This window comes from Mesoplodon densirostris, chromosome 9 (genome assembly GCF_025265405.1).
Source record: "Mesoplodon densirostris isolate mMesDen1 chromosome 9, mMesDen1 primary haplotype, whole genome shotgun sequence".
Taxonomy (NCBI): Eukaryota; Metazoa; Chordata; class Mammalia; order Artiodactyla; family Ziphiidae; genus Mesoplodon; species Mesoplodon densirostris.
Genome location: NC_082669.1, coordinates 98205591 through 98225984, shown reverse-complemented (window position 1 = coordinate 98225984; position 20394 = coordinate 98205591). Strand labels below are relative to the sequence as shown.

General features: G+C 41.0%; 1 protein-coding gene across 2 annotated transcripts in view; it reads left to right on the top strand.

The window, feature by feature from the left end:
* The window catches only part of DGKI (diacylglycerol kinase iota), a 466299-nt gene that overhangs the window by 202370 nt on the left and 243535 nt on the right, over window positions 1-20394 (top strand). For both annotated transcript variants that reach the window (XM_060107765.1, XM_060107764.1), the window contains exon 6: window positions 3395-3460. In XM_060107765.1, coding sequence (XP_059963748.1) covers window positions 3395-3460 — 66 coding nt within the window. The remainder of the gene's footprint in view (window positions 1-3394; window positions 3461-20394) is intronic.

Below are 20394 nucleotides of genomic sequence, written 5' to 3'. Positions count from 1 at the left end.
ATTTTAACACCCATAAGTAATAGCCCTTTCCTTACCCAGTATTTGAAGATGCTGTATGAATAATTCAGATGATTGATGAACAATAAAAAGATGTTATGGTGTCAGCAGCCTTGCTTTGCTAGCTTAACAGCAGTGAATCAACACTCACATTTGCAATGTGAAGATCCTGAGTCTAATTTCATTTCAATAATTTAGGAGATATAAATAATAGTCAAAAGGAAATAGTGTGAAAAATTTAAGTGCTTGGGAAAGAAGGATGATTCTACAGAAATGGTTTCTTTCCCCTAATTGATAAAGACAATGGATGATCCTCCAAAATGGTAACTCCACAATTTAATTGTCAAAGAAATTAGGTTGAGAATTTCATTCAATTCAGCACACATTTATCAGCTTTTACTTTGTTCCAGCTATGTTTAAGCAGCAATAGAAGAAATTTATATCAGGCCTAAGAAGACCTCTGAATAGATGGATACTTGACATCTCAAATCAGGGGCATAGATTAGAGACAATTGCTCAGTTTCTATAGTAGTGCTTTTGTTTGAGTTATTTTATCTGGGCCTTAATTTCCTACCTATTTCCTAGGAAGGATGGTATTAAAAATATTTAACAACTTGCAGAGTCATAAATATTTAAATAAACAATTTTAGAAGTTCTTTTTTATTCCTTAAATAAACTAAACTACATGGTATTAGAAACCTGCTTACCAAACGATGTATGTTGCAGCAGAAATGATTCATTGTCAGTCTTATAATTTCTAAATAATTGTTGATTTGTGGAAACTGCTGGTTTAATCTTTTGATTAGAGCTGTCACTAGCTAAATAATTCCATGAGTCAGCCATGATTTCTCATAGGTTATTGCATCCAATTCTTCCAATGTTTCCCTCCTTAAATTCTTAAATTGAGAGTCATTAGGTGATTTATAATCTCAGTAAGCAGAGAATTTCTCGTAACATCAATGATACTGTTCATTCTCCCTCAGCTTCTGCTAAACTAACAGCAATTATAGTAAATTTTTCTGTCTCTCATAATACTGCCTGACATTTTTATGTATTCAATATTTCCACTACTGACTGTCACTGAAATCATTTATTGAAGGAGCTTGAACCTGATCTTTCAGAGCAGAGGAGAGGCGCTGCAACACAGTGCTGCCACCCTGCCTGGGTCTGAATCCTTGCTCTGTCCCTGACATTTGAAGTCGCCACTCTATACCTTAGTTTTGTCATCTGTAAAATGAGGACGATAATGATAATTCAAGTCAAACCCTCTGATAACATGCCCTACAATGATGTGAACTGGGATAGAGTACAACTAGCGGTTGGCCCCAGGCCTCCCCAGCCCTTATTCTTAAACAGGCAGTGGGCTAAAGTGCTTCTCACTTGAGTGGGTGGAAAGCTGGAGTGGTGCACTTCATCTGTGAAGTAGAGAGATGGAGGGTCCAATATCATCATCCCCAGTAGAGTTTTTTCACTGACCTGAAGGTATGGATGCTGATAACTGAGCAGGTTTCTGGACTTGCAGCCATAGGCCCCCAAAATTGTTTATATTGATATTTAAGCTTGGACAGACAACCGCCATCAGTGGGGCACAGCCCAGTCTTCTGAGCTTGTGGGAGAACCCAATGGCATCGCCCCAGTAATGTGATTCATTTTCAGAAGAGAGCTCCAGAATCTTGGAGACCTGTTATGCCCGAAATTAACATTCTAGTTGCTTAATAATGAGGAGTTAGGAGTGCGCTCCAGTGTTGGGGGGTGGGAGGGTGGGCGTATGGCATCCAGGGAGGAGCCAGGGGGATGGTAGGGGCACTAAACTGCAATTTATCAACCAATACAGAAATATTTCAATATTTTACCAACTCGGGGTTTTACTAGTTCTTATCAACTAAACAGCACCTATACTCATGAAAATTCTCATGAAAATTAAAATTATTATTACATGTAAGGCATTTAAAAAAGTGCCTGACAGTGTTAGCAGTCAAGATATGTTACCTATTATTATTAGCTTCTTTCTGAGAACAATGTAAGAATTGTGTCCTTGTTTCATTAAACTGCCACAGTGCGACAAGCAAGATAAAAACTAGACTAATTAGTGGGACCATTATGCTATTTTATATCTTATTATAGTTAAAAGACCATTATTCCTCCAGGATCTTTGTTTAGTTTTAATTTAAATTGGTTTAACGTTACGAAGAGAAATAGAGGTGGCACTTTGGAATTGATAATGCTAATGCTTGTTAGAGGTATCTTTGTCACTCTGAATTTCATGCCTTGATATAACATTTTTTTTTCTCGACACTGATCTGTTTCCTGTGTCCCTCTGTACTTAGAACAATGCCTGGATAGTAGGCATTTGGTAAGTATTTGTTGAAAAACGGAATATATGGTAAAGGGCCTATTTTAAAGGGAAAGTATGGATTGTGGCCTGAAAATACACATGTTAATTTCAGGTAAAGTATGTTTTCTCAGAAAAGGGCAGGAGAAAAACAGTAGCAAATATTTTAGGTGTATTGGCCTGAGAGAGATGAGTTATATGGAAGTTATTAGGGTTTACCTGTACCATTAGGCCTGAAGACCACATTCTCTCTTGTAAAGTATCCCAACATCTGGGGTGACGGGTGCTTCTATTTGGGAGGAAAAGGACCTTCCATGTTTCCTACAGCTCAAGCCAAGAATAGACCTTGGAAGCTGATCTCATTCAGGTTATCCAAGGACAGTTTAAATACAACCTCATCGCAGAATTTCGCGATATGCCCACATCTCTTGTCTTTGTCATCAATTTCCTTCAGCTTTTCTCTTCCTTCACTTTCACTAGTGAAAAGCTGTCACCATGTAAGTCCCGAATCAGGAGATCTGTTTCTTTCTGAGAATTTAATTTCTTTAAGTTCTTTCTGGCTCAAATGTTTAGTACAGTGCCTGCCTGGCATTTATAAAGCATTAAATACATATTTGTTTAAAAAATGGGATGTCTTTGTCCTTCTCTCCTTCTCCTTCTCATTTCTTTAAGGATATTTCTTTTACCTGCCTCAGTTACCCACCCTCCCCCCACCGCCCCAGCTCAAGGTCACAAATCTGCACAATGTTTTACTAGACGGAAAGCAGAGTAACGGGAATTCATTATGGCCATTAGTTACCAGGAAGCCACAGAGGGAGGGCATGATTAATGGTTTCTACAGATATAAAAGGTCACTGAGGATGGAGATTTGGCTTCATTTTCCCAAGTGGGTTCATGTTTATTGTTAAACAAATCACACATACACATATTTGTTTTTGTGCTTAGATGGGCTTAGATGATTGTTCGTGGAAATCTTTATTCTTAAAACATTAAAAAGAAAACTAACCTTGGAGTTTGGGAATTGAAACATGTTTATTTACTTTTTTTTTTTTTTTTTTCCCACAGAATTTTGTGCGTCATCACTGGGTACACAGGCGTCGGCAGGAGGGAAAATGTAAGCAGTGTGGTAAGGTAAGGGGCCTGCACCCCACGGTCATCGCAGGAGGCTCCTCAGGCCTTGGCAAGCACCCAAGGTAGATGAGTCCAGTCACCCGGATCCAGGGCTCAGGACGTCCCTTCCTTTCCCAAAGGCCTCCCTTCTCTAGGTCCCCTTCCCTTAAGAGGTGTTTTATTTGTTCTAGAACTCACTCAAGAAGCAGTGGTCTCCATACAAGGAATTAGCACGTTTTAAGAGAGATGGATGGACTTTTACAGTGAATTTCATTGTGGATAGTTTAAAAAAAGGATACTTCCTATTTTGTTAAAACTCCCTCCTGAGGACTGCTGGCCCATCATACTTCTTTGAATACCAACAGAAAATCAGTAGGTTGATGAGCAATACTACTTGTGTTGATATGTTATGGTTGAGCAGAACTGGGTAGACGGACAGCATGGAAGCAGGAAATGTGTTGCTCTCTTGGGATATTATCCAGTTCTTGGAAAGAGATGCCCTTCTCATATGTGGTGATTTATGTCTACTCCCTAGGTATGACTGGCTACAGGCCCCTCAGGGTGCAGGGCCACTTGGAAGAGTGAGGTGGGGATCTGACAGCTGCATGCTCTGTAGATTCCATGTTATTGACCCTAACAGATTTGGATTATGGCTTTTTCAATGGACAAAGATCTACTTTAGGAATGAAAGGATCCTCGGAGAAAGTTAAACTGGTGGTGAATCCTACTACAAAGATTTTTTTTAAAAAAATTACATAGACGTAAGCTGGTCTCAATAAAGCAAAGTTTTGATTTGGTAGAGAGCAAGATAATCTGGGAGAGTATATTCCTCATCAATTCATTTCTAATTTGTTTATTTATTCATGTGACTCTTTTGGGTCAAGCACTGGGGTGAGCTGACCAGTATGGCATTTTTGACAATAGAGGGAGGCAAGGAAGTTTTGGCTGCCTGAGTAGTGTTGAGGGCAAGCGAGACATGGAAAAAGTTTGATTAATGTTGCTGTTTTCCCAATGCCTGAAAGGGAAATATGCTGTAGCCATTGGTTACCAAGCTCTTCTTTGGAAGGTGGCACACTTTAGTCTCAAGGGTATGGGCCTCCATTATAACTGGTATTATCTCCTCCAGTTCAACACAGTGACTCTCAGCTGGTTCCTTTCTAGCCTGGAAAGAGGACAGGCAAAATAGGTTAAAAGGGGGAGGAGGTAAAAAGAAGAGGAGGAGGGAGGGAGAGAGGAGGAGTTGAAAGTTGCTTACCAGCCATTTTACACGGCTGGAAAAAAGGAGGTCAGCCCTCTACCCTCACATGACCTTCCTTCACTGGCTCCATCTATTCCTTCCCGTTCTGCTGTTGCCCTAGGGCTTATGGATTTTCTCTTACTTAGTGGATTGTAGACTGTCTACAACTTTCCCACAAGAATGTGTGCATGTGTATGCGTAGGAAAGAAGAAACAGGTAGGCATGGCCAATTTTGAGATCAGAGATGTGGACAGTATGAAGGATCTGGATGAACAGGTTCTTTGCTTTGGAGAAAATACCTTCACTGGACAGCCTAGTAGCTGGCACCACCTCAGCAACTTTCAAGCCATAATAGATTTGGAGGAATTTTATTAAAAGAAAATCAATAATCATTATATATCTTGTGACAAGTATTCCCTAGCATCGTATCTCACTCCCTTTTCTGGCTTGTCTTCTGTTGGCATGGTCAACCAAAGGGGAAGAACTGGACACCCTGCACTCTGAGTTGCTGTGACCATGTCTCTCTTCCTGCCCAGTGTCCGCAGGCAGGCATCTCAGAGCACTCACAGCTCGCTGCTCATCACAGCTCTCCACAGGGAAATCTGTGAGCCCAGCTCTTCACGTAAAGTTCCCATAATATTGTATTGTTATATTCATGTCCTGTGTTTATAATCCAGCTGCTTATGGATTCTCAGAGACTCAAGCAATTGTGGCATGTGATGGTCTTAAACCTGTGTCTCCTTGCTGGATAATAAATAACCCTTCTTTGGAGCCTGGCTTCTGCCCTGGATTAGAGGAAGACTAGTGAGTGACTCTCTTTCCATTTACAGATTAAGGGATTGAAGATTCATTTCAGCCTTTGGTGCTATGCATAGTTTTCATCAGTACAGTTGGTTGTACATTCTTACATATCCAGAGATTTCTAAACCATTCCCCATACACACACACACACACACACACACACACACACACACACACACACAGACTTCTATACACATTATTCCATAATTTATCCATTGGGATGGGGTAAAAAATACTTTACTTAGCAAAAAAAATGTTTAAACCAGTGGTTTGAAAACTTTTGGGGTTATCAGCGAGTGTTTGTGGTTGCAAGTGTTTGTGGTTAAGAATATTTGTGGTTTCACTTTCTACTTTTTAGAATCAACAGTAAATATTTGAGACTAATTTTCTCTCAAGCCTTGAATATGTGTTTGGCTGAGTGTGTGTGTCATATAATGAATATCAGATGAGACAGCTCGTGATTCAGTTGCTCAGTTGCTTTAACATTCACTGACTACCAGGCTGCCATGTTTATGAGCATCACGTAGTTTTACATTGTTTTCGTTCATAGTCCTACATTATGAAAGAGCTGTCATACTCAAATTATGTAATTTGATAAGTGTTTAATAAAGAGAATATTTAAAATGTGTGAGCAGAAAAGAAACTACAAGGGATAGTGAAAAACTCAAGGCTAGTAACAGCAGGAATCTGTGGTCAAGCCAAGTCTCAAGGGGTCATGAGACTAAGTCATGAGACTTAGCCAGCCTGAGGTGATCTACCAGCTGGGGGAATAAATATCCCAACTTCACTCACCTTCAGTCTCCAGTGGCCAAACCCGATAGAAACCAGAGCACAAGAGACATTGTTGAGGCAATCCATAAAAGTTAACTTTTTACAACAGGACACAGGGTAGAGAAAGATGGAGAGTGGATCCAGAGGGACAATGGGATTGATCCAGCCCATATTTAGTGTAAACCTATACTTGGCCAATGGTTAAAAGCAAGCTGCATAATTATTCTGCAAACGTACCTCTTTACTGATCTTCACCACATCTACACATTGCATTCATTCAATCGAGATTTATTCAGCACTGAGTTATCCCTAGTAGTACTTAAAAAAAATCAATATGCAAAGAAAAAAGATAGTCATGATTATAGCTAATTTGACCTTTTATTTTTAAAGGAACCATCCAAACCCAGCAGTATGGCAGTTGTGGAAATATGCTTGTCCATTGCAACTTGAAATTTTATCTTTTATTTCTTCATTTGGAAACATATATAAAAGTCATAAAATAAACGAGCTAATTTTTTAAAACTTAAAAATTTTAAATTTCAAACATCAAATCATGAAAGCAGTTTTTAACACAACAATACATAGTCTAACTTTGGTCTACATTTCTGAAGTCTTCCAATTTCCTAACCAAACATGCCACATACTTATGAATTATTCATCTATAAATTATATGTACTTTCATATATAATTAAAGTAAATTAAATTGCAGGTAGCACTAATTAAATGGGAAAAGTCAAAACTACTCTTTATTGTAATGAATATTGTTAAAAATGAATTTAAAATGAACTTGTGCAATAACTGAAATATACCCATCTAAAGGAAGTATCCTTGGCATTTTTGTATTGCAAAAATGACACAAATGATTTAAGACATTCCATGGGGGTGTGGTTGAGATATGGATGAATAGTGAAAGGGATTAGAGAGTCTAAAAATAATGGAAAGTACTGACCTGGAGCTTTGGGGGATGTTTCCTTCAGTAAAGAAGCACCATTCTTTACTGGTTTAAAAATGTGTGAGCCCTGGAGGTCAGCTCTCAAGAGACCCTGCAGAGTTAGGAACAAGGAAAGGAAGTTCAAGGGTGAGTATCCATTCACTAGTTAGGCAGGTTTGGTTATTCGCCTGTCTGTATGTTTGTCCAGATGCCATTAGCCTCAGGAGGATTGTTGAGAATGTAAAGTGAGTAATACAACAAGTCCAAAGAAATCTAGCCTCTCCATGGAGCCTGTGCCCACATAGCTGCTGGAAGCCTGGCTTTTCTTTCTGTCCTTGGCTGAGTATCAAGGAAGGAGATAAGTGCAGCTACCATTCTATTCCCTGCTTCTATGCATTTGACTCTGTTAGATTCCTCATATAAGTGGTATCATACATGATGTAGTATTTGTCTTCCTGTGTCTGGCTTATTTTACTGAGCATAATGTCTTCCCAATTCACCTGGGGAAGGGGAAATGAAGAGGTACAAAGGGTACAGAGTTTCAGTTATGCAAGATGAATGAGTCTTTGTGATCTACAGCATAGTGCTTGTAGTTAACAATACTATATTGAATACTTGAAATTTTTCTAAGAGGGTAGATATTATATTAAGTGTTCTTATCACAAAAGATAATAGTAACCAAGGAGGGCAGGAGGAAACTTTTGAAGGTGATGGATATGTTTATGGCACAGATTGTGATGATGGTTTCACAGGTGTATACTTGTTTCCAAACTCATCAAGTTGTACACATTAAATATGTACAGCTTTTTTGTATGTCATTCATACTTCAAAGTGGTTTGTAAAAAGCGGGGATAGGGGCTGAGGGCTCGGAAGCAGAGTGTTCCTTGCTGTGGTCTCCAGGTGGTTAAGTGACTCAGTTCTCACCTGTAGAGACGTTTTGCTACTGCCACTGCTTCCCTAGTCTTTGGCATGGCCGGTGTCCTAGTAGTTACAGCTAATGTGATGCTCTAGTCACTCTGGTCCCTAATGCTCTTTCTTCAGAAAAGTCTTCACAAGAGAAGGCATGAGGATTGTACAGAAGGAGGAGTTGAACTGCAGTGCAGCTCCAACAAAGGCCTCAGCCAGTCCCATAAGGATCTGGAATAGCCCCTCAGAGTTGCCCTGCCTTGACCAGTCATTGGATGTGGGCTGTCCTTGGCCAAGGTGACTCTTTTAGGCTTAGGGCAATGCTTAAGGATGGAAAGGTGACTCCTTGGAAAGCCATCAGCCTCCAACACTCCTATCAACTGGGAGAATGAGCTGAGTGCCTCAGGCCCGGAGCAGAGTTTTCTGGATGGAACATCAGCGTCTACTACAGTCTGTCCCTTGTGCTTCTCAGAGTCACTTCCTTCATAAAATACATGTTCGGAAAAGTTCCTCCGGGATTCTGGTTGGTCTGACTTCCTGGGGAAACATTTAAGAGGAAGGTTAGTGGGATACACTACAGCCCTCTCTCTGGCAGCTGGTCTTAAGTCTGCAACTGATGTTCATCATCTCCTTCCTCAACCACTCTTTCTGTAGTCACCTCACGCTCAATTAACTCTTCTTGTCCAGGTGATCATCTGTTTGGGCTGTTGTAACAGAATACCCTAGATTGGGTAGCCTAAAAACAACAGAATCTTATTTCTCAGTCTGGAGGCTAGGAGTCCAAAGTTGAGATGCTGGCAGATTCGGTTTCTGGTGAGAGCTTACTTCTTTTTCATAGAGGACCATCTTCTCGCTGAGTTCTCACATGGTAAAAGGGACAAGGGAACTATAAAAGTCTATTTTATAAGGACACTAATCCTGTCATGAGGGCTCCACTCTCATGACCTAATCACCCTCTAAAGACCCCACCTCCACATACCAGCACACTGGGGATTAGGTTTCAACATACGAATTTTGAGGGGACACAAGCATTCAGTCTCTAGCAGTGACCTACTTGGTGGAGTGACCAAGACCCTTACCCTACGCAGTCTGATCCCCTGGTCTTGGCTGTTGCACTTGTCTATTGACCATCAAAAGTTTTCGAAGAATTAGAAAGGATGCCCCAGTGGATAATCTGGGTGCCAGATATTGTCTTACTGCCTCCATTGTCAAATAACTATCCCCCACCTAATGATCAGGATCAAGATGGTGACTCCTTCCTGTGCCTGCTAGTCTCTTGACACAAAGATACCAAAGTAACTTGGTGCAGTGGTAGTTTAAGGCTTAAGGTCCTCCTGTTATCCATGGTGGAGATATTCCCTATCTGGTATTCAGACTCTCAGAGCCCAGAGTTGTGGAGAAAGGAAGCACAAATTCCCCAAATGGGCCAGTGGGAGTGATAGTAGGCAGGGCTCCTCCTCCTCTCACTCCTTGGTCTCTGCACCCATGTATTTTTACCATGGAAACACAGCACCATTAAATGATCATGAGTTTGGTCAATATACTGAGACTAGAGGATGGTGCTCATAGGATACCCTCTCAAAGCTGAAGCCCATGTCACATCTTCAAAAGACCTTTCCATCTCTCTGTCAGGCCTGTAGCTTCTTGGTGGTGTGGGATGTGGTAGGACTTATGTATCTCATGGCCATATGCCCACTCCTGAACCTCCATTTCAAGAATACAAAAATGTATTCTTTGGTCTGAAAGTGTTGTATAAGATCCTGTGTTGGTGGGTCAAAGACTCTGTAAGCCCTTGCTTAGTAGTGCTGGCTGAGGCCCTGCAGAAGGAAAAGGTAAACCCATACCTACAATATGTGTTGATTCCGGTCAAGGTGACTTGCTCCCACTTCCAGAGTGGAAGGAGTTTAGTGTAATCAATTTGCCACCAAGCATCTGTTGGTACCCTTTCAGGGTTGGTGCCATATTGAGTGTTCAGCTTTGGTATCTTTGGCTGGCAGACTAGACAGTCAGCAGTGATAGTAGCAGTGGTGGTAGTGGAAGCCCATGCTGCTGGACCCAGCCGTAGCATTCCTCACGGCCATCACGGCTACTCCACTTCTGAGCCCATAGTGCTATGGATAGCTCATGACAACGTGTGGAGTCTGAGTTGTTATATCTAAGTTTTTAGTTCTTATACCATGAATGCTCTCTGGTGGGCATTAATGTGCAGTACAGTGATCTTCACTTTATGTTCATCCATGTGCCTCTTCCCCTGATCTCCTCTTTCCTTCCAGGCCCTTGATCAACTAGCCGAGTCATTCAACGCTACCTGTAAGTCATTATATGTTCTTATATCAGGCTACTTATCTTTTCACAGAAAGTGGGGGACCAGCTGCTCCCCCTGAAGTTATGTCCCTTGGGAGGATTTCTTCTCACTTCTGTCCCTCAGGACAACTCCTGAGTAGGCTTTAGTGAAGTAGTAGTCTACTTTTGGCTTGGACTCATGTGCCAAGTTGACCCATCCATCAATCTATCACAGCTTTTTCCTTCTCTTTCAGATGGTCATAAGGGATCCCCATATTTCCATAGGTGTGAGTTTAATGAGAGGCCTAGTATTATAACAGTGGATAATATGGGGAGTCTGAGCTACCTACTCATGTGTCTTACTTGTGTTCTTTGGTACTGCTGGTGCCAGATCCCATATATTCCCATTTAAATGTAACAGTGAATTGCAGCTGGGCCCACACAACCTTATGACTTAGGGATCTGACAGAACCCAGCTCATGATTACCTGGTGATTCAGGTATTCCTCCACCATAACATAGTAACATACCAGGTGCTGTTTTTGAAAGATATACAAATCTCTCCTACAGATGGCACGACCTCATTTCAGAATCCTAGAGTCTATGTTGTAATTCTCCTATTGGTGCTTGTCATAAACTCTATAGCGCATCTTTTCTCCTACCCGGTGCCTCTAATAGCATGGGGCCTGCTGCAAGTGACAGGGCCTACTTTCACTGCAGACTGGACCCACTGCAGAGTTGTTTTGTGTTCTGTGCTCTACTCTAAGCTGGCAGTATTTAATATCATCCAATAAACTGATTGAGGCAGTATTCCTAAGTGTGGAATATCCTGCCTCAGAATTCAAAGAGACCTACAGAGTACCGTGCTTCATTCTTAGTCGTTAAAATTGTGAAATGCAATAATTTGTCCTTTAGATTAGGCAAGATATTCTAGCACACCCTGGCCCACTAAACCCTAGAAGCTTCATTGATGTGTGGGACCTCTGATTCTTCATAGGGCTTATCTCCCCACCTTCTGTCTCACCAAAACCTCCAATATACTTGCCACTTCTTGCTCATCCACCTTAATATGATACCTTTGATATGGTGGACCAAGTGGTATTCTTCAGAATGTTCATATGGTTCAGGTTACTTTGCACTATATTTGGATAAGATTCAGAAGAGTTAAAAAGCCCTGGCACGAGGCTGTAAAAGTACACTGTTAACCCTAACAAGTGAATGCGCATGGTTTTTGATTCTCCTTTCAGAGAGGGAAGGAAAATAATTCATTTGCTAAATCGACGACCATAGGTCATATACTCAAGGCCAAAAGATCCCAAATTTGACACAGTGGCTACAATTAGAGTATACTGGGTTGCATTTGTGGTAGTCCAGCATTATTCTCCACTATAATATCTGGTTTTGTAAGAGCTCAGCTGGTGAATTAAATGGGGATATTTGGGGGAACACCACCGCTGCCTCCTTTCGTCTTTAAGGGTGGCACATAAAGAGATAATAATTTTTAAAAATAAACACAATAGGGGCTTCCCTAGTGGCGCAGTGGTTGAGAGTCCACCTGCCGATGCAGGGGATACGGGTCCGTGCGCCGGTCCAGGAGGATCCCGCATGCTGCGGAGTGGCTGGGCCCGTGAGCCATGGCTGCTGAGCCTGCGCATCCGGAGCCTGTGCTCCGCAACGGGAGAGGCCACAACAGTGAGAGGCCCGCATGTCGCAAATAAAAATTTTAAAAATAAATAAATAAATAAACACAATAACATTATCATAACATACAAAATTATTCATTTAATACCTATTACTTCTGAGAATGTGACATTGGTTTTGATTTAGATATGACTGGGAGGGTGGTTGAGTGTTTCACTTGGGCTTTCTTACTATGCCAGCACTTACACAACAGGCCAAGAAACCCGTATTGGAGTTCTGCCAAACTCCCAGCATGTTCAGTTATAAAATTAGGGACCAGGGGAAATAACCCTACTGGGTTTGTGGAGACAGTAGACTCTCTATAAACCATCCCTGATCCAGGACTCCTTTTTTTAAACTGGACCTCATACATCCCTACTCTAGTAGGGGACCATGATGCTGCTTCATACATCAGTGCTTGGGTATACATGTTGACCTGGACTCTTGCCCAACAGTCTTTAAAATATTTGGACATTTCTTTCTCCCCACTGTACAACTACCCAAGTAAATGGACCAAGTAGATCCTTTTAGATAGAATCTGGGGAAATGTTGCCATAGACTCTTGCTATGATGTTGCAGGATTCTCCTGGGAACTTGCCCTTTGGGTTCTATCTTTGAAAACTTCCTTTAGTCCAGAAATGGGGCAAAATATCATGACCCTTGGGCTTCCCTGGTGATGCAGTGGTTGAGAGTCCGCCTGCTGATGCAGGGGACGCGGGTTCGTGCCCCAGTCCGGGAAGATCCCACATGCCGCAGAGCGGCTGGGCCTGTGAGCCATGGCCGCTGAGCCTGTGCATCCGGAGCCTGTGCTCTGCAACGGGAGAGGCCACAACAGTGAGAGGCCCACGTACAGCAAAAAAAAAAAAAAAAAAAAAAAATCATGACCCTTTATTGGAGCATTTGCCCTCATATATCTTGATCCTCCATTCTTGATTTCTTTTTATTGTATCGATTAATACATCTTTTATCCGATGATCTATCTTGCCTCTGGGAGGTTGTACTGTATTAACCATTTGGTCATGCCCCCATGGCAGGAACTTCAGTCTTGCAGTAATTGCACCTACCTTGCTTTAATGGTTAAGTGCTGCCACATGTTCCTTATTATTTTGGAACTTTGTAATACTAATTGGTATCAAGAGTGCTCACTCTGTAGGATTTCCTACCATCAAGCCTAACCTACAGAGGAGAGGAGAGCTGAGCTTCTCAACGATGATGACACCCTTCTCACCAGCACATTACTTATTGTTTTGGTAAGTGGAATATCCTTTAGGCCCTCTTGCAGGACAGAGTCAACTGATGGGTTTTCCAGCTGTCCCTGGCATGCCACGGCAACTCTAACTCGCCTATTTCTGTGAGATTTTGATTGTTTCTTCGTCTATCACAGCAATTCTGGCATTGCTACTTCACTTAACACGGTCTGTTTTTTTGGTCAAGTTTTCAAACGCCATTCTAGTATTAGTGTTTGTCGTAGTGTTAGCACCATCTTCTGGGGTTCCTGATAATGTGTTAAATTCTCTGTTGTAGGTGAGTGCTCTGACATTGAGAAACCCTCTTTTATCCAGCTTTAAGTCCTGCCCCCTTTGTCCTGTACTCTCAGGACCCAGTCCCATACACACTTTCCCATTCCTGCTGGTACATATTGGTTAGGTCATACAGCTAGATCTTTTGAGATGCAGTCCTTTTTCTCTCTGAGCGGCCTCTGCACGTTCCTGGCTGGGTGCATTGGTGTGAAAAGATTATTAGGTAATCTGAGATACTACCAGGAAGAGTAGATCTAACACTAGGATGGCATTTGAAACTTGAACAAACAAACACAAAAACACCAAAAAAACCAGTTCATGTTAAGTGGAGTAGGGATGCCAGAATTGCTGTGATAGAAGAAGCAGAAATTAAAATCTCACAGAAGTTGGCCTGCTAGAGTTGCTATATTAGGGACAGCTGGAAAACCCATCAATTGACTATTAAAATCCCAAGTGAAGTCAAAACTATTGCTAGGTAGCAGAATCTTTTCTTTCTCTAAGGCATGCATTATCTGGTGATATTCCTTTGACATAAATTCATGAAGCCAGGAAGGACATAATCAGGGTAATTTTGGCAAATTTTGTAAGTCTTTTTCTCAGTTGTCTGGGGGCTGTTATAGCAAAACAGTCTAAGTTTGAACAAAAAGAAAGTGTAATTAGTTTTACCAGTGAAAGCACATTTTCCTCAGTTAAGAGTGGAGAGTACAGCCAGTTATTTCCTGGAATGTCATACTGTCAGCAAGATTATAGATTATATGGCTTCTCTGAATATCTGTAATGATTTGTAGCTGGTAACTGTGGTAACATCAACTTAAAAAAAAACAGTTTTTTGTTAAAAACAAATTTTCCAAAAAACAACCTTCTTGGTGAATACTATCAGCGTTAAAATTATACTTTTTATTGGGAAGGTTTTCAATTATGGAGCAGTCAGAGATGGACATTAATTTTCATGGAAGACCATTATTATAATTGTAGCTGGTTGTGTCATTAGGTAAATATTTTCATGTAAGGAACTTCCCTGGTATTCTAGGACAAAGATATAAAACCAACAGTTAAAGTTTTGTATGCACTTTTGGCCATATTGAATATAAGTATCTGAATACAGCATATTTATCCTAGAATCAGAAGGGTGATAAAAATATGAAATATAAACATCACAGTTAAAATAGTTAACACTTAAATTGAAATGTAAACCAGTGACTATTGTTATAGGCTTAATTTCAATTCTGCATTCATTGCAAGGTTAAGCCATTGACTTCCATGAAGTCATCTGCCTCTGAGGACAATGTTCTGGATATCATGTCTTACTCTCTTCATACAGTCTGACGAGTCTGTAGTAACAGTGTTAACTTATGCTGAGAATCCTGTGCCCTGAATTTTGCTTTTCCCAGCACCACTCTTCCCAGGAGACTCAATTTATGACCTATAGTTTGTAGCAGGGGCTGTCAGATAAATTAATGGAAAAAGCAGAAACCATCTGAGGATAATAAGACTGACTGGCTCGGGTTAATAAATCGTAATTACCAACATTAGAATGGAAGGATGCAGAGGCTCTATTGAGGAATAATAAAATGACAATCTATGTGCGTGAGTCAGTGATTACCCTTGACGGAGGGCATATTATGGACAATAAGGGCATCGATAAACTTTCAGAGCTCTTAATTAATGCCATAAAGTATATATTATAGTTAAACCCAATGGACAAGAATTTAGATTTTTCAATGATAATTCTAATAAAGTAACTGTAGATTCGCATAAGTTGCAGCACTGTCAGAAGTTATAAAAAAATTGGTTACCATAATTCAATTTATAAAGATATTGTTTATTTTAATTCAATTTTAATTCAGTGTATGTTTACATTTTGAAAATCTTGAGTGTTTATAAAAATTTTAGCTTAAAACCAGTAAAATCAGTATAGGAAGTTTTAGGAAGTTCAGGTAAATTAGATTTTCTATGAGTAAATGAACCCTAATCTTGCATAAACTACAGTATTAATGGTACCATTTTTACACTGTGATAAACCCAAGGAAAAGGCATATTATAAAATTAGCCTAATATCCAGTGATTCGCACTGCCAGGCAAGGGTACAACTATCTGTGGAAAACTGGGCTGAATAGTTTGTTGATGGGAAAAAGTCAACAATTTGCAGGTACAAGGAAAGAGATCGGTTCATGGTGACTTTGCTAATTAAAGATTGAAGTTTGAGCTCTGGATAGGACAGAATTAGTCCGTAAGTCTGTAGATCATGGGTTAAAACAGGTGCCATTTTTTATTAGTCAGAAAAACGTTTTCAATTAGGTTGATGTGCGTTTGCATGTGGGTCACTCAAAGGTCAAACAAATGTCGTTTTCTATTGGTTAGAAAAAAGTTTTCAATTAGGTTGATTGGTGTGGCTCTGCACCTAGGTCACTCAAAGGTCTTAGCTACTCACGAGCTTCAGCTGGTCAAACCGTGAAACGTCATCACTGGTTGTCAGCTTCTGCTGGTTAAAAGCAGTTGCATGGGAACGGCACAACCAGTTTGAGATGGGCTCCGATGGGAAAAATTTCCTTTTGCATTGTGAGTATCAAATTGCTGTGGTGTTTTTATCCCACTGGATAAGTTTACAAAAGTGCTATAATAGTTTTATTTTAAATTTTTCTAGAAATAATGAACTTTGCATCTAATTAAATGTGGGATGAACATTTTAGATATTAAATATAAAATGTGTAAAAGAGTATATACATTTTTCAAAAATGAAAGGGAGTATTTGAGCAAAAATGAAGTTCTCTGTGTTAAGATAGATATTAATTTAGTCTTATAATTCCCTTGGGTTTACCTTTTGTAATACTTTGTGAGCTTTGAATATGCAAGTGGATATGGAGAGGTTTATTTTGTTGGTGATGGTTAAAGTTTTGGAGGCAAGAGCAGTATCAACTCTTGGATCAAATCAAATCAAATAGGGAGTCAGGCTACAGTCAGGAAATTCCCTCCCTCAAACCTCAGTTAAACACGTAAGCAATAAAATAGTTTGTTTCAAGTAAAGCCCTTTTTCCTGGTTTCAGCCAAGGCTGTAAACCTGAGTGCTATTTGGTATATGCCCTAAATTGCACAAGAGAAAGAGGCAACGAAGCCAAAATAGCCCTTAAAAACCAGAGTCAGTTGAAATTCAGTTAGGGCATCTGTCAGTACCATAATATCAGATTTGGGCCAGAATTTTAAAATGGGTAATTAGGAATCTGGCTCTTTTTGCTGTGCTGAGATCCCAGCCAAAACCTCCCCATTGCAGGTGGTCTGTAGGAACTTGGTGCCTGAAGGCTCCAGTGTGGTTCTATTTATGTCTCTATGTTAGACAGTAACGGTGAAGCCATGGCCGCTGTGACTCTGCCAGACTAGAGAATCCAAAACAAAGCGTAGAGCTGGTTACACCAGGCTCATTTCCAAGGGGCTCATCACAGTTCTGCATAAGCACAGTGCCCAGTGCCCCAGTTGTGGCTGGCCTTGTTGTTTGTTTCTAGTTTCAGCCTGGCTATCAGGGCTACGCTGAACTGTATCTGTTTCTCCTTGAAGTCAGAAGGCCGATAATCGATAGAGGGATGGGCTGATGCTCTCACTCTGCACCACTCAATAGAGTATTGCTAACTATTCACACGTGGCACACTAGAGGACTTTGTCAGCAAGGGGTTGGAAGAGGCTCCAGCACTAAATGGACTCCTTCAGTTACGTGTACTGTGTTATAAAGAACTTTTCGAATGCATTGCCTCATTTGATGCTTATAACTACTCAGAGGCGTTGGAGAGGTTTGTATTTTTATTACCATTTCCAGGTGAAGGGAGAAAGCAGAAAGGATTAAGTGGTTTGCCTAGCATATTTGCTGTGTCTCGAGCGGTTGGACGAGAGCAGAGTGAGGGGGCGTATTTTCAGGTGGTTTGGGTTAGGTTTTTAAAGTCTGGATAGCATGAAGTTTGTAGTTGGGTTACAGTGTGGTAGCAGTGACGTTCTTGTTCAGTTAATCAGAAAATATTCATGCCATGCCTATGATGTTCAAAGAACTATGCTAAGCTGTAGAGGTGTAGTAAGAAATATTACAAGGACTTCTCTCAAAGAGCTTGTAGTTCCATTGGTGAGAGAATACATGTGCACATAAAATAACCAGCAACTTAGGGCAGCTGTTCATTGATGCCAAGGGGAGATACAGGTGGTGAGGCCTGAAGGGTTAGGAGGAGAGGTTACAGTGAATTGAGGTGATCTTGGAACATTTTCTTTTTAGATTTTGTAGTGGAAGTAAAATCCAGATGCTGTGTATGAAATAGTGGTAGGCACTCTAAATGGTGAGTTTGGAATTTAAAAAAACAGCAAAAAATGGTAAAATGGGCAAAAATGGAAACATAAAAGAATAAAGCATGTTGTAGAATATAATTAATCCCATCTCACTATAGACGGGAATTTATAATGGCTGGGAGTGGGAGACTGATGTAGACAAATTGGCTGAGAAGATTATGGATGGCGCTGAATGTCAGTATGAATAGTTTGTTCTGTAATCTCGGGGAAAGAAGTAGTCATCTGAGTATTTAAGATTGAGGCTGATATTAAAAACAAAAACAACAGCAGCATTTTCCCTGGTGTCATGGCCCAGGATAGAATGAAGAACACAGGGGGAAACAGACTATCAGTGGAGAGACAAGTTAGCAGAGGGAACAGACATCCAGATGGGACGTGACCAGTCAACGGGGCATGATGCCTGCTGGACGTGGGGTCCAGGGTGTGAGAATCCCACCACACAGCCGAGGTTGTCTTCAGGAGTCCCCTGCCCCAGTTTCAGCATGCTTGCTCTTGTCTGCTGGCTTCCTTCTGTACACAGAGGAAGGAGCTCTATAGCTATAGCTCTGAAGAGAAGTTTTATTCATCTCTTTTTTTGCTCAGTCCATCATGAGTGGCTTGAGCAAAGGGGAAGAACTTTTCAGGTGACTCTGATGTGAAATCATTCCTGCCTATTTAGTGCCGTTTCGTTTCACATTGAATAGCTTGTGCCTCATCTTTGAAGGGACCTCTCTACCTAACCCTGTGGTCCACTGGACTTGGTGTCCTCCCTGGAAGCTATTTCTGTCAGGCAGTGATAACTGATGCCAGGGGCTGTGCAGGTTGTGGCTGGCTGCCACAGCAGTAAACCTGTGGACGCCAACCTGTCCTAATAATTCAGTCCATGTGTGTTTTACAAAAGTGCATCCTTGCTTGGGGGAATGATATTCTCCTTGACAGAGGAGGTATAGCAGGACTCATTGTTTGTAGGGAGATGAGTATGTTTGCTGTCCTTAAGACCACCCCAGTTTCAGTATTCACTAGGAGGGCTCATAGGACTCAGTGTATATTACTCACAGCTGTGATTTATTGTAACAAAAGGCTAGGAAGCAAAGTCAACAAAGGAAAGGCACATGGGGTAAAGTCTGGAGGAAACCAAGTGGAAGCTCCAAAAGTCTTCTAACGGTTACAGAGGGTGTGCTTAATTCTTCCAACATGAGTTGTGACAACACGTGTGAAATATTGTCTCCTAGTTTCATCAGAAGCTCAGTGAGTAGGTTTTATTGGGGGCTGGTGACATAAGCACATACCCTGCTTAGCACATACCCAGCCTCCAGACTCCCAGAAGGAAAGCAGGTGTCCAGCATACATCAGGCTGTTTGTACAAACAGTTCAGGCACAGTGAGTCACCCTTAACTGTTCTGGGAACCATGGAACCCCTCCTGAAGTTCAAGTTCCCGAATGCCAGCCGAGGACCAACGTTCCAAGCAGGCCTTTGTAAGGAGAGCAGACTCATGCTTGTTCTGTGAACTCCTCTGCCCTGAGTGATTCTATTATTACTTAAGTTGTTGAGAAAGGGATGTTGATGGAGAAACTTTTCAAAATCCAGGAGAGTCCGGTGTTAAGGAAGAGGTCCTGTTTCTAGAAGTGATAGTTGAGGTTGGGGAGAAAAGAGAAGGATTCAAGGAGGAATTGCAGAGCACAGAGGATTGACACTGGTCCTGGCCTTATGTCCACATGCAGGAGATTGGAGAGGGAGAAGGAGACCTGGAATGTGTTTTAGGAAACCAAGAGAGGCGAGAGGACCAAAAAGGAGGGAAAGCTCATTAGTATATAAAATGCTGCAGATAGGTAGGAATTATGGGGACTGCAAAAATGCTGTTAGGACTTCTTTTAATAATGTGTAAATTGAGTTTTTGGTTTTTTTTTTAACTTAAAGTTATCTGTATACATTAAGCAAGACTTAGTCAGCCAATGCCTTAAAAGCTTTCCTGCCTGTCACATCTTCCTGTTTTCTTTGGATCACTTTACAAAAGCCTTGTTTTAAGATTTTTTTTTGTCATTGATCTGCATTATTTTGTTTAGCTTAGATTTCACAGGCAGATAGAAATGGATGAGCTTTGGGAAAGCTAAAAAAAATTCCTTGAGTGTTACTGTGTACTTCTCTCTGGTAATTATTTAGGGACAGAAGCAGCCAAAAAGCATCTCTTCCTTTCTCGATGGAAAAGTAATTCTGTTTGTTCATTAAGAGGATTGTGTTTGCTATTCCATTCATCTCATTGCTGCTTGCTGGCGAAAAATGGAAATTGAAAGCTGCTTGTTTTGAGTCCAACATCCCGGGGTATGATGAAAGAGTTTGCATTTCCTCCTCTACCCTGGGGCATCTCCCGGACTCTCACTTCTAGGTCACCTGCCTCTCTCATGCTTCATTTCTCTTTGTGGGTTCTCCATGTTCAGGTTGTATAGAACCTCTGAGATGGATGACCATTATACAGTCATGTGAACCAAAAGTGGCTCTTTCTTTTACTTACAATAAAAATGTATCAGAA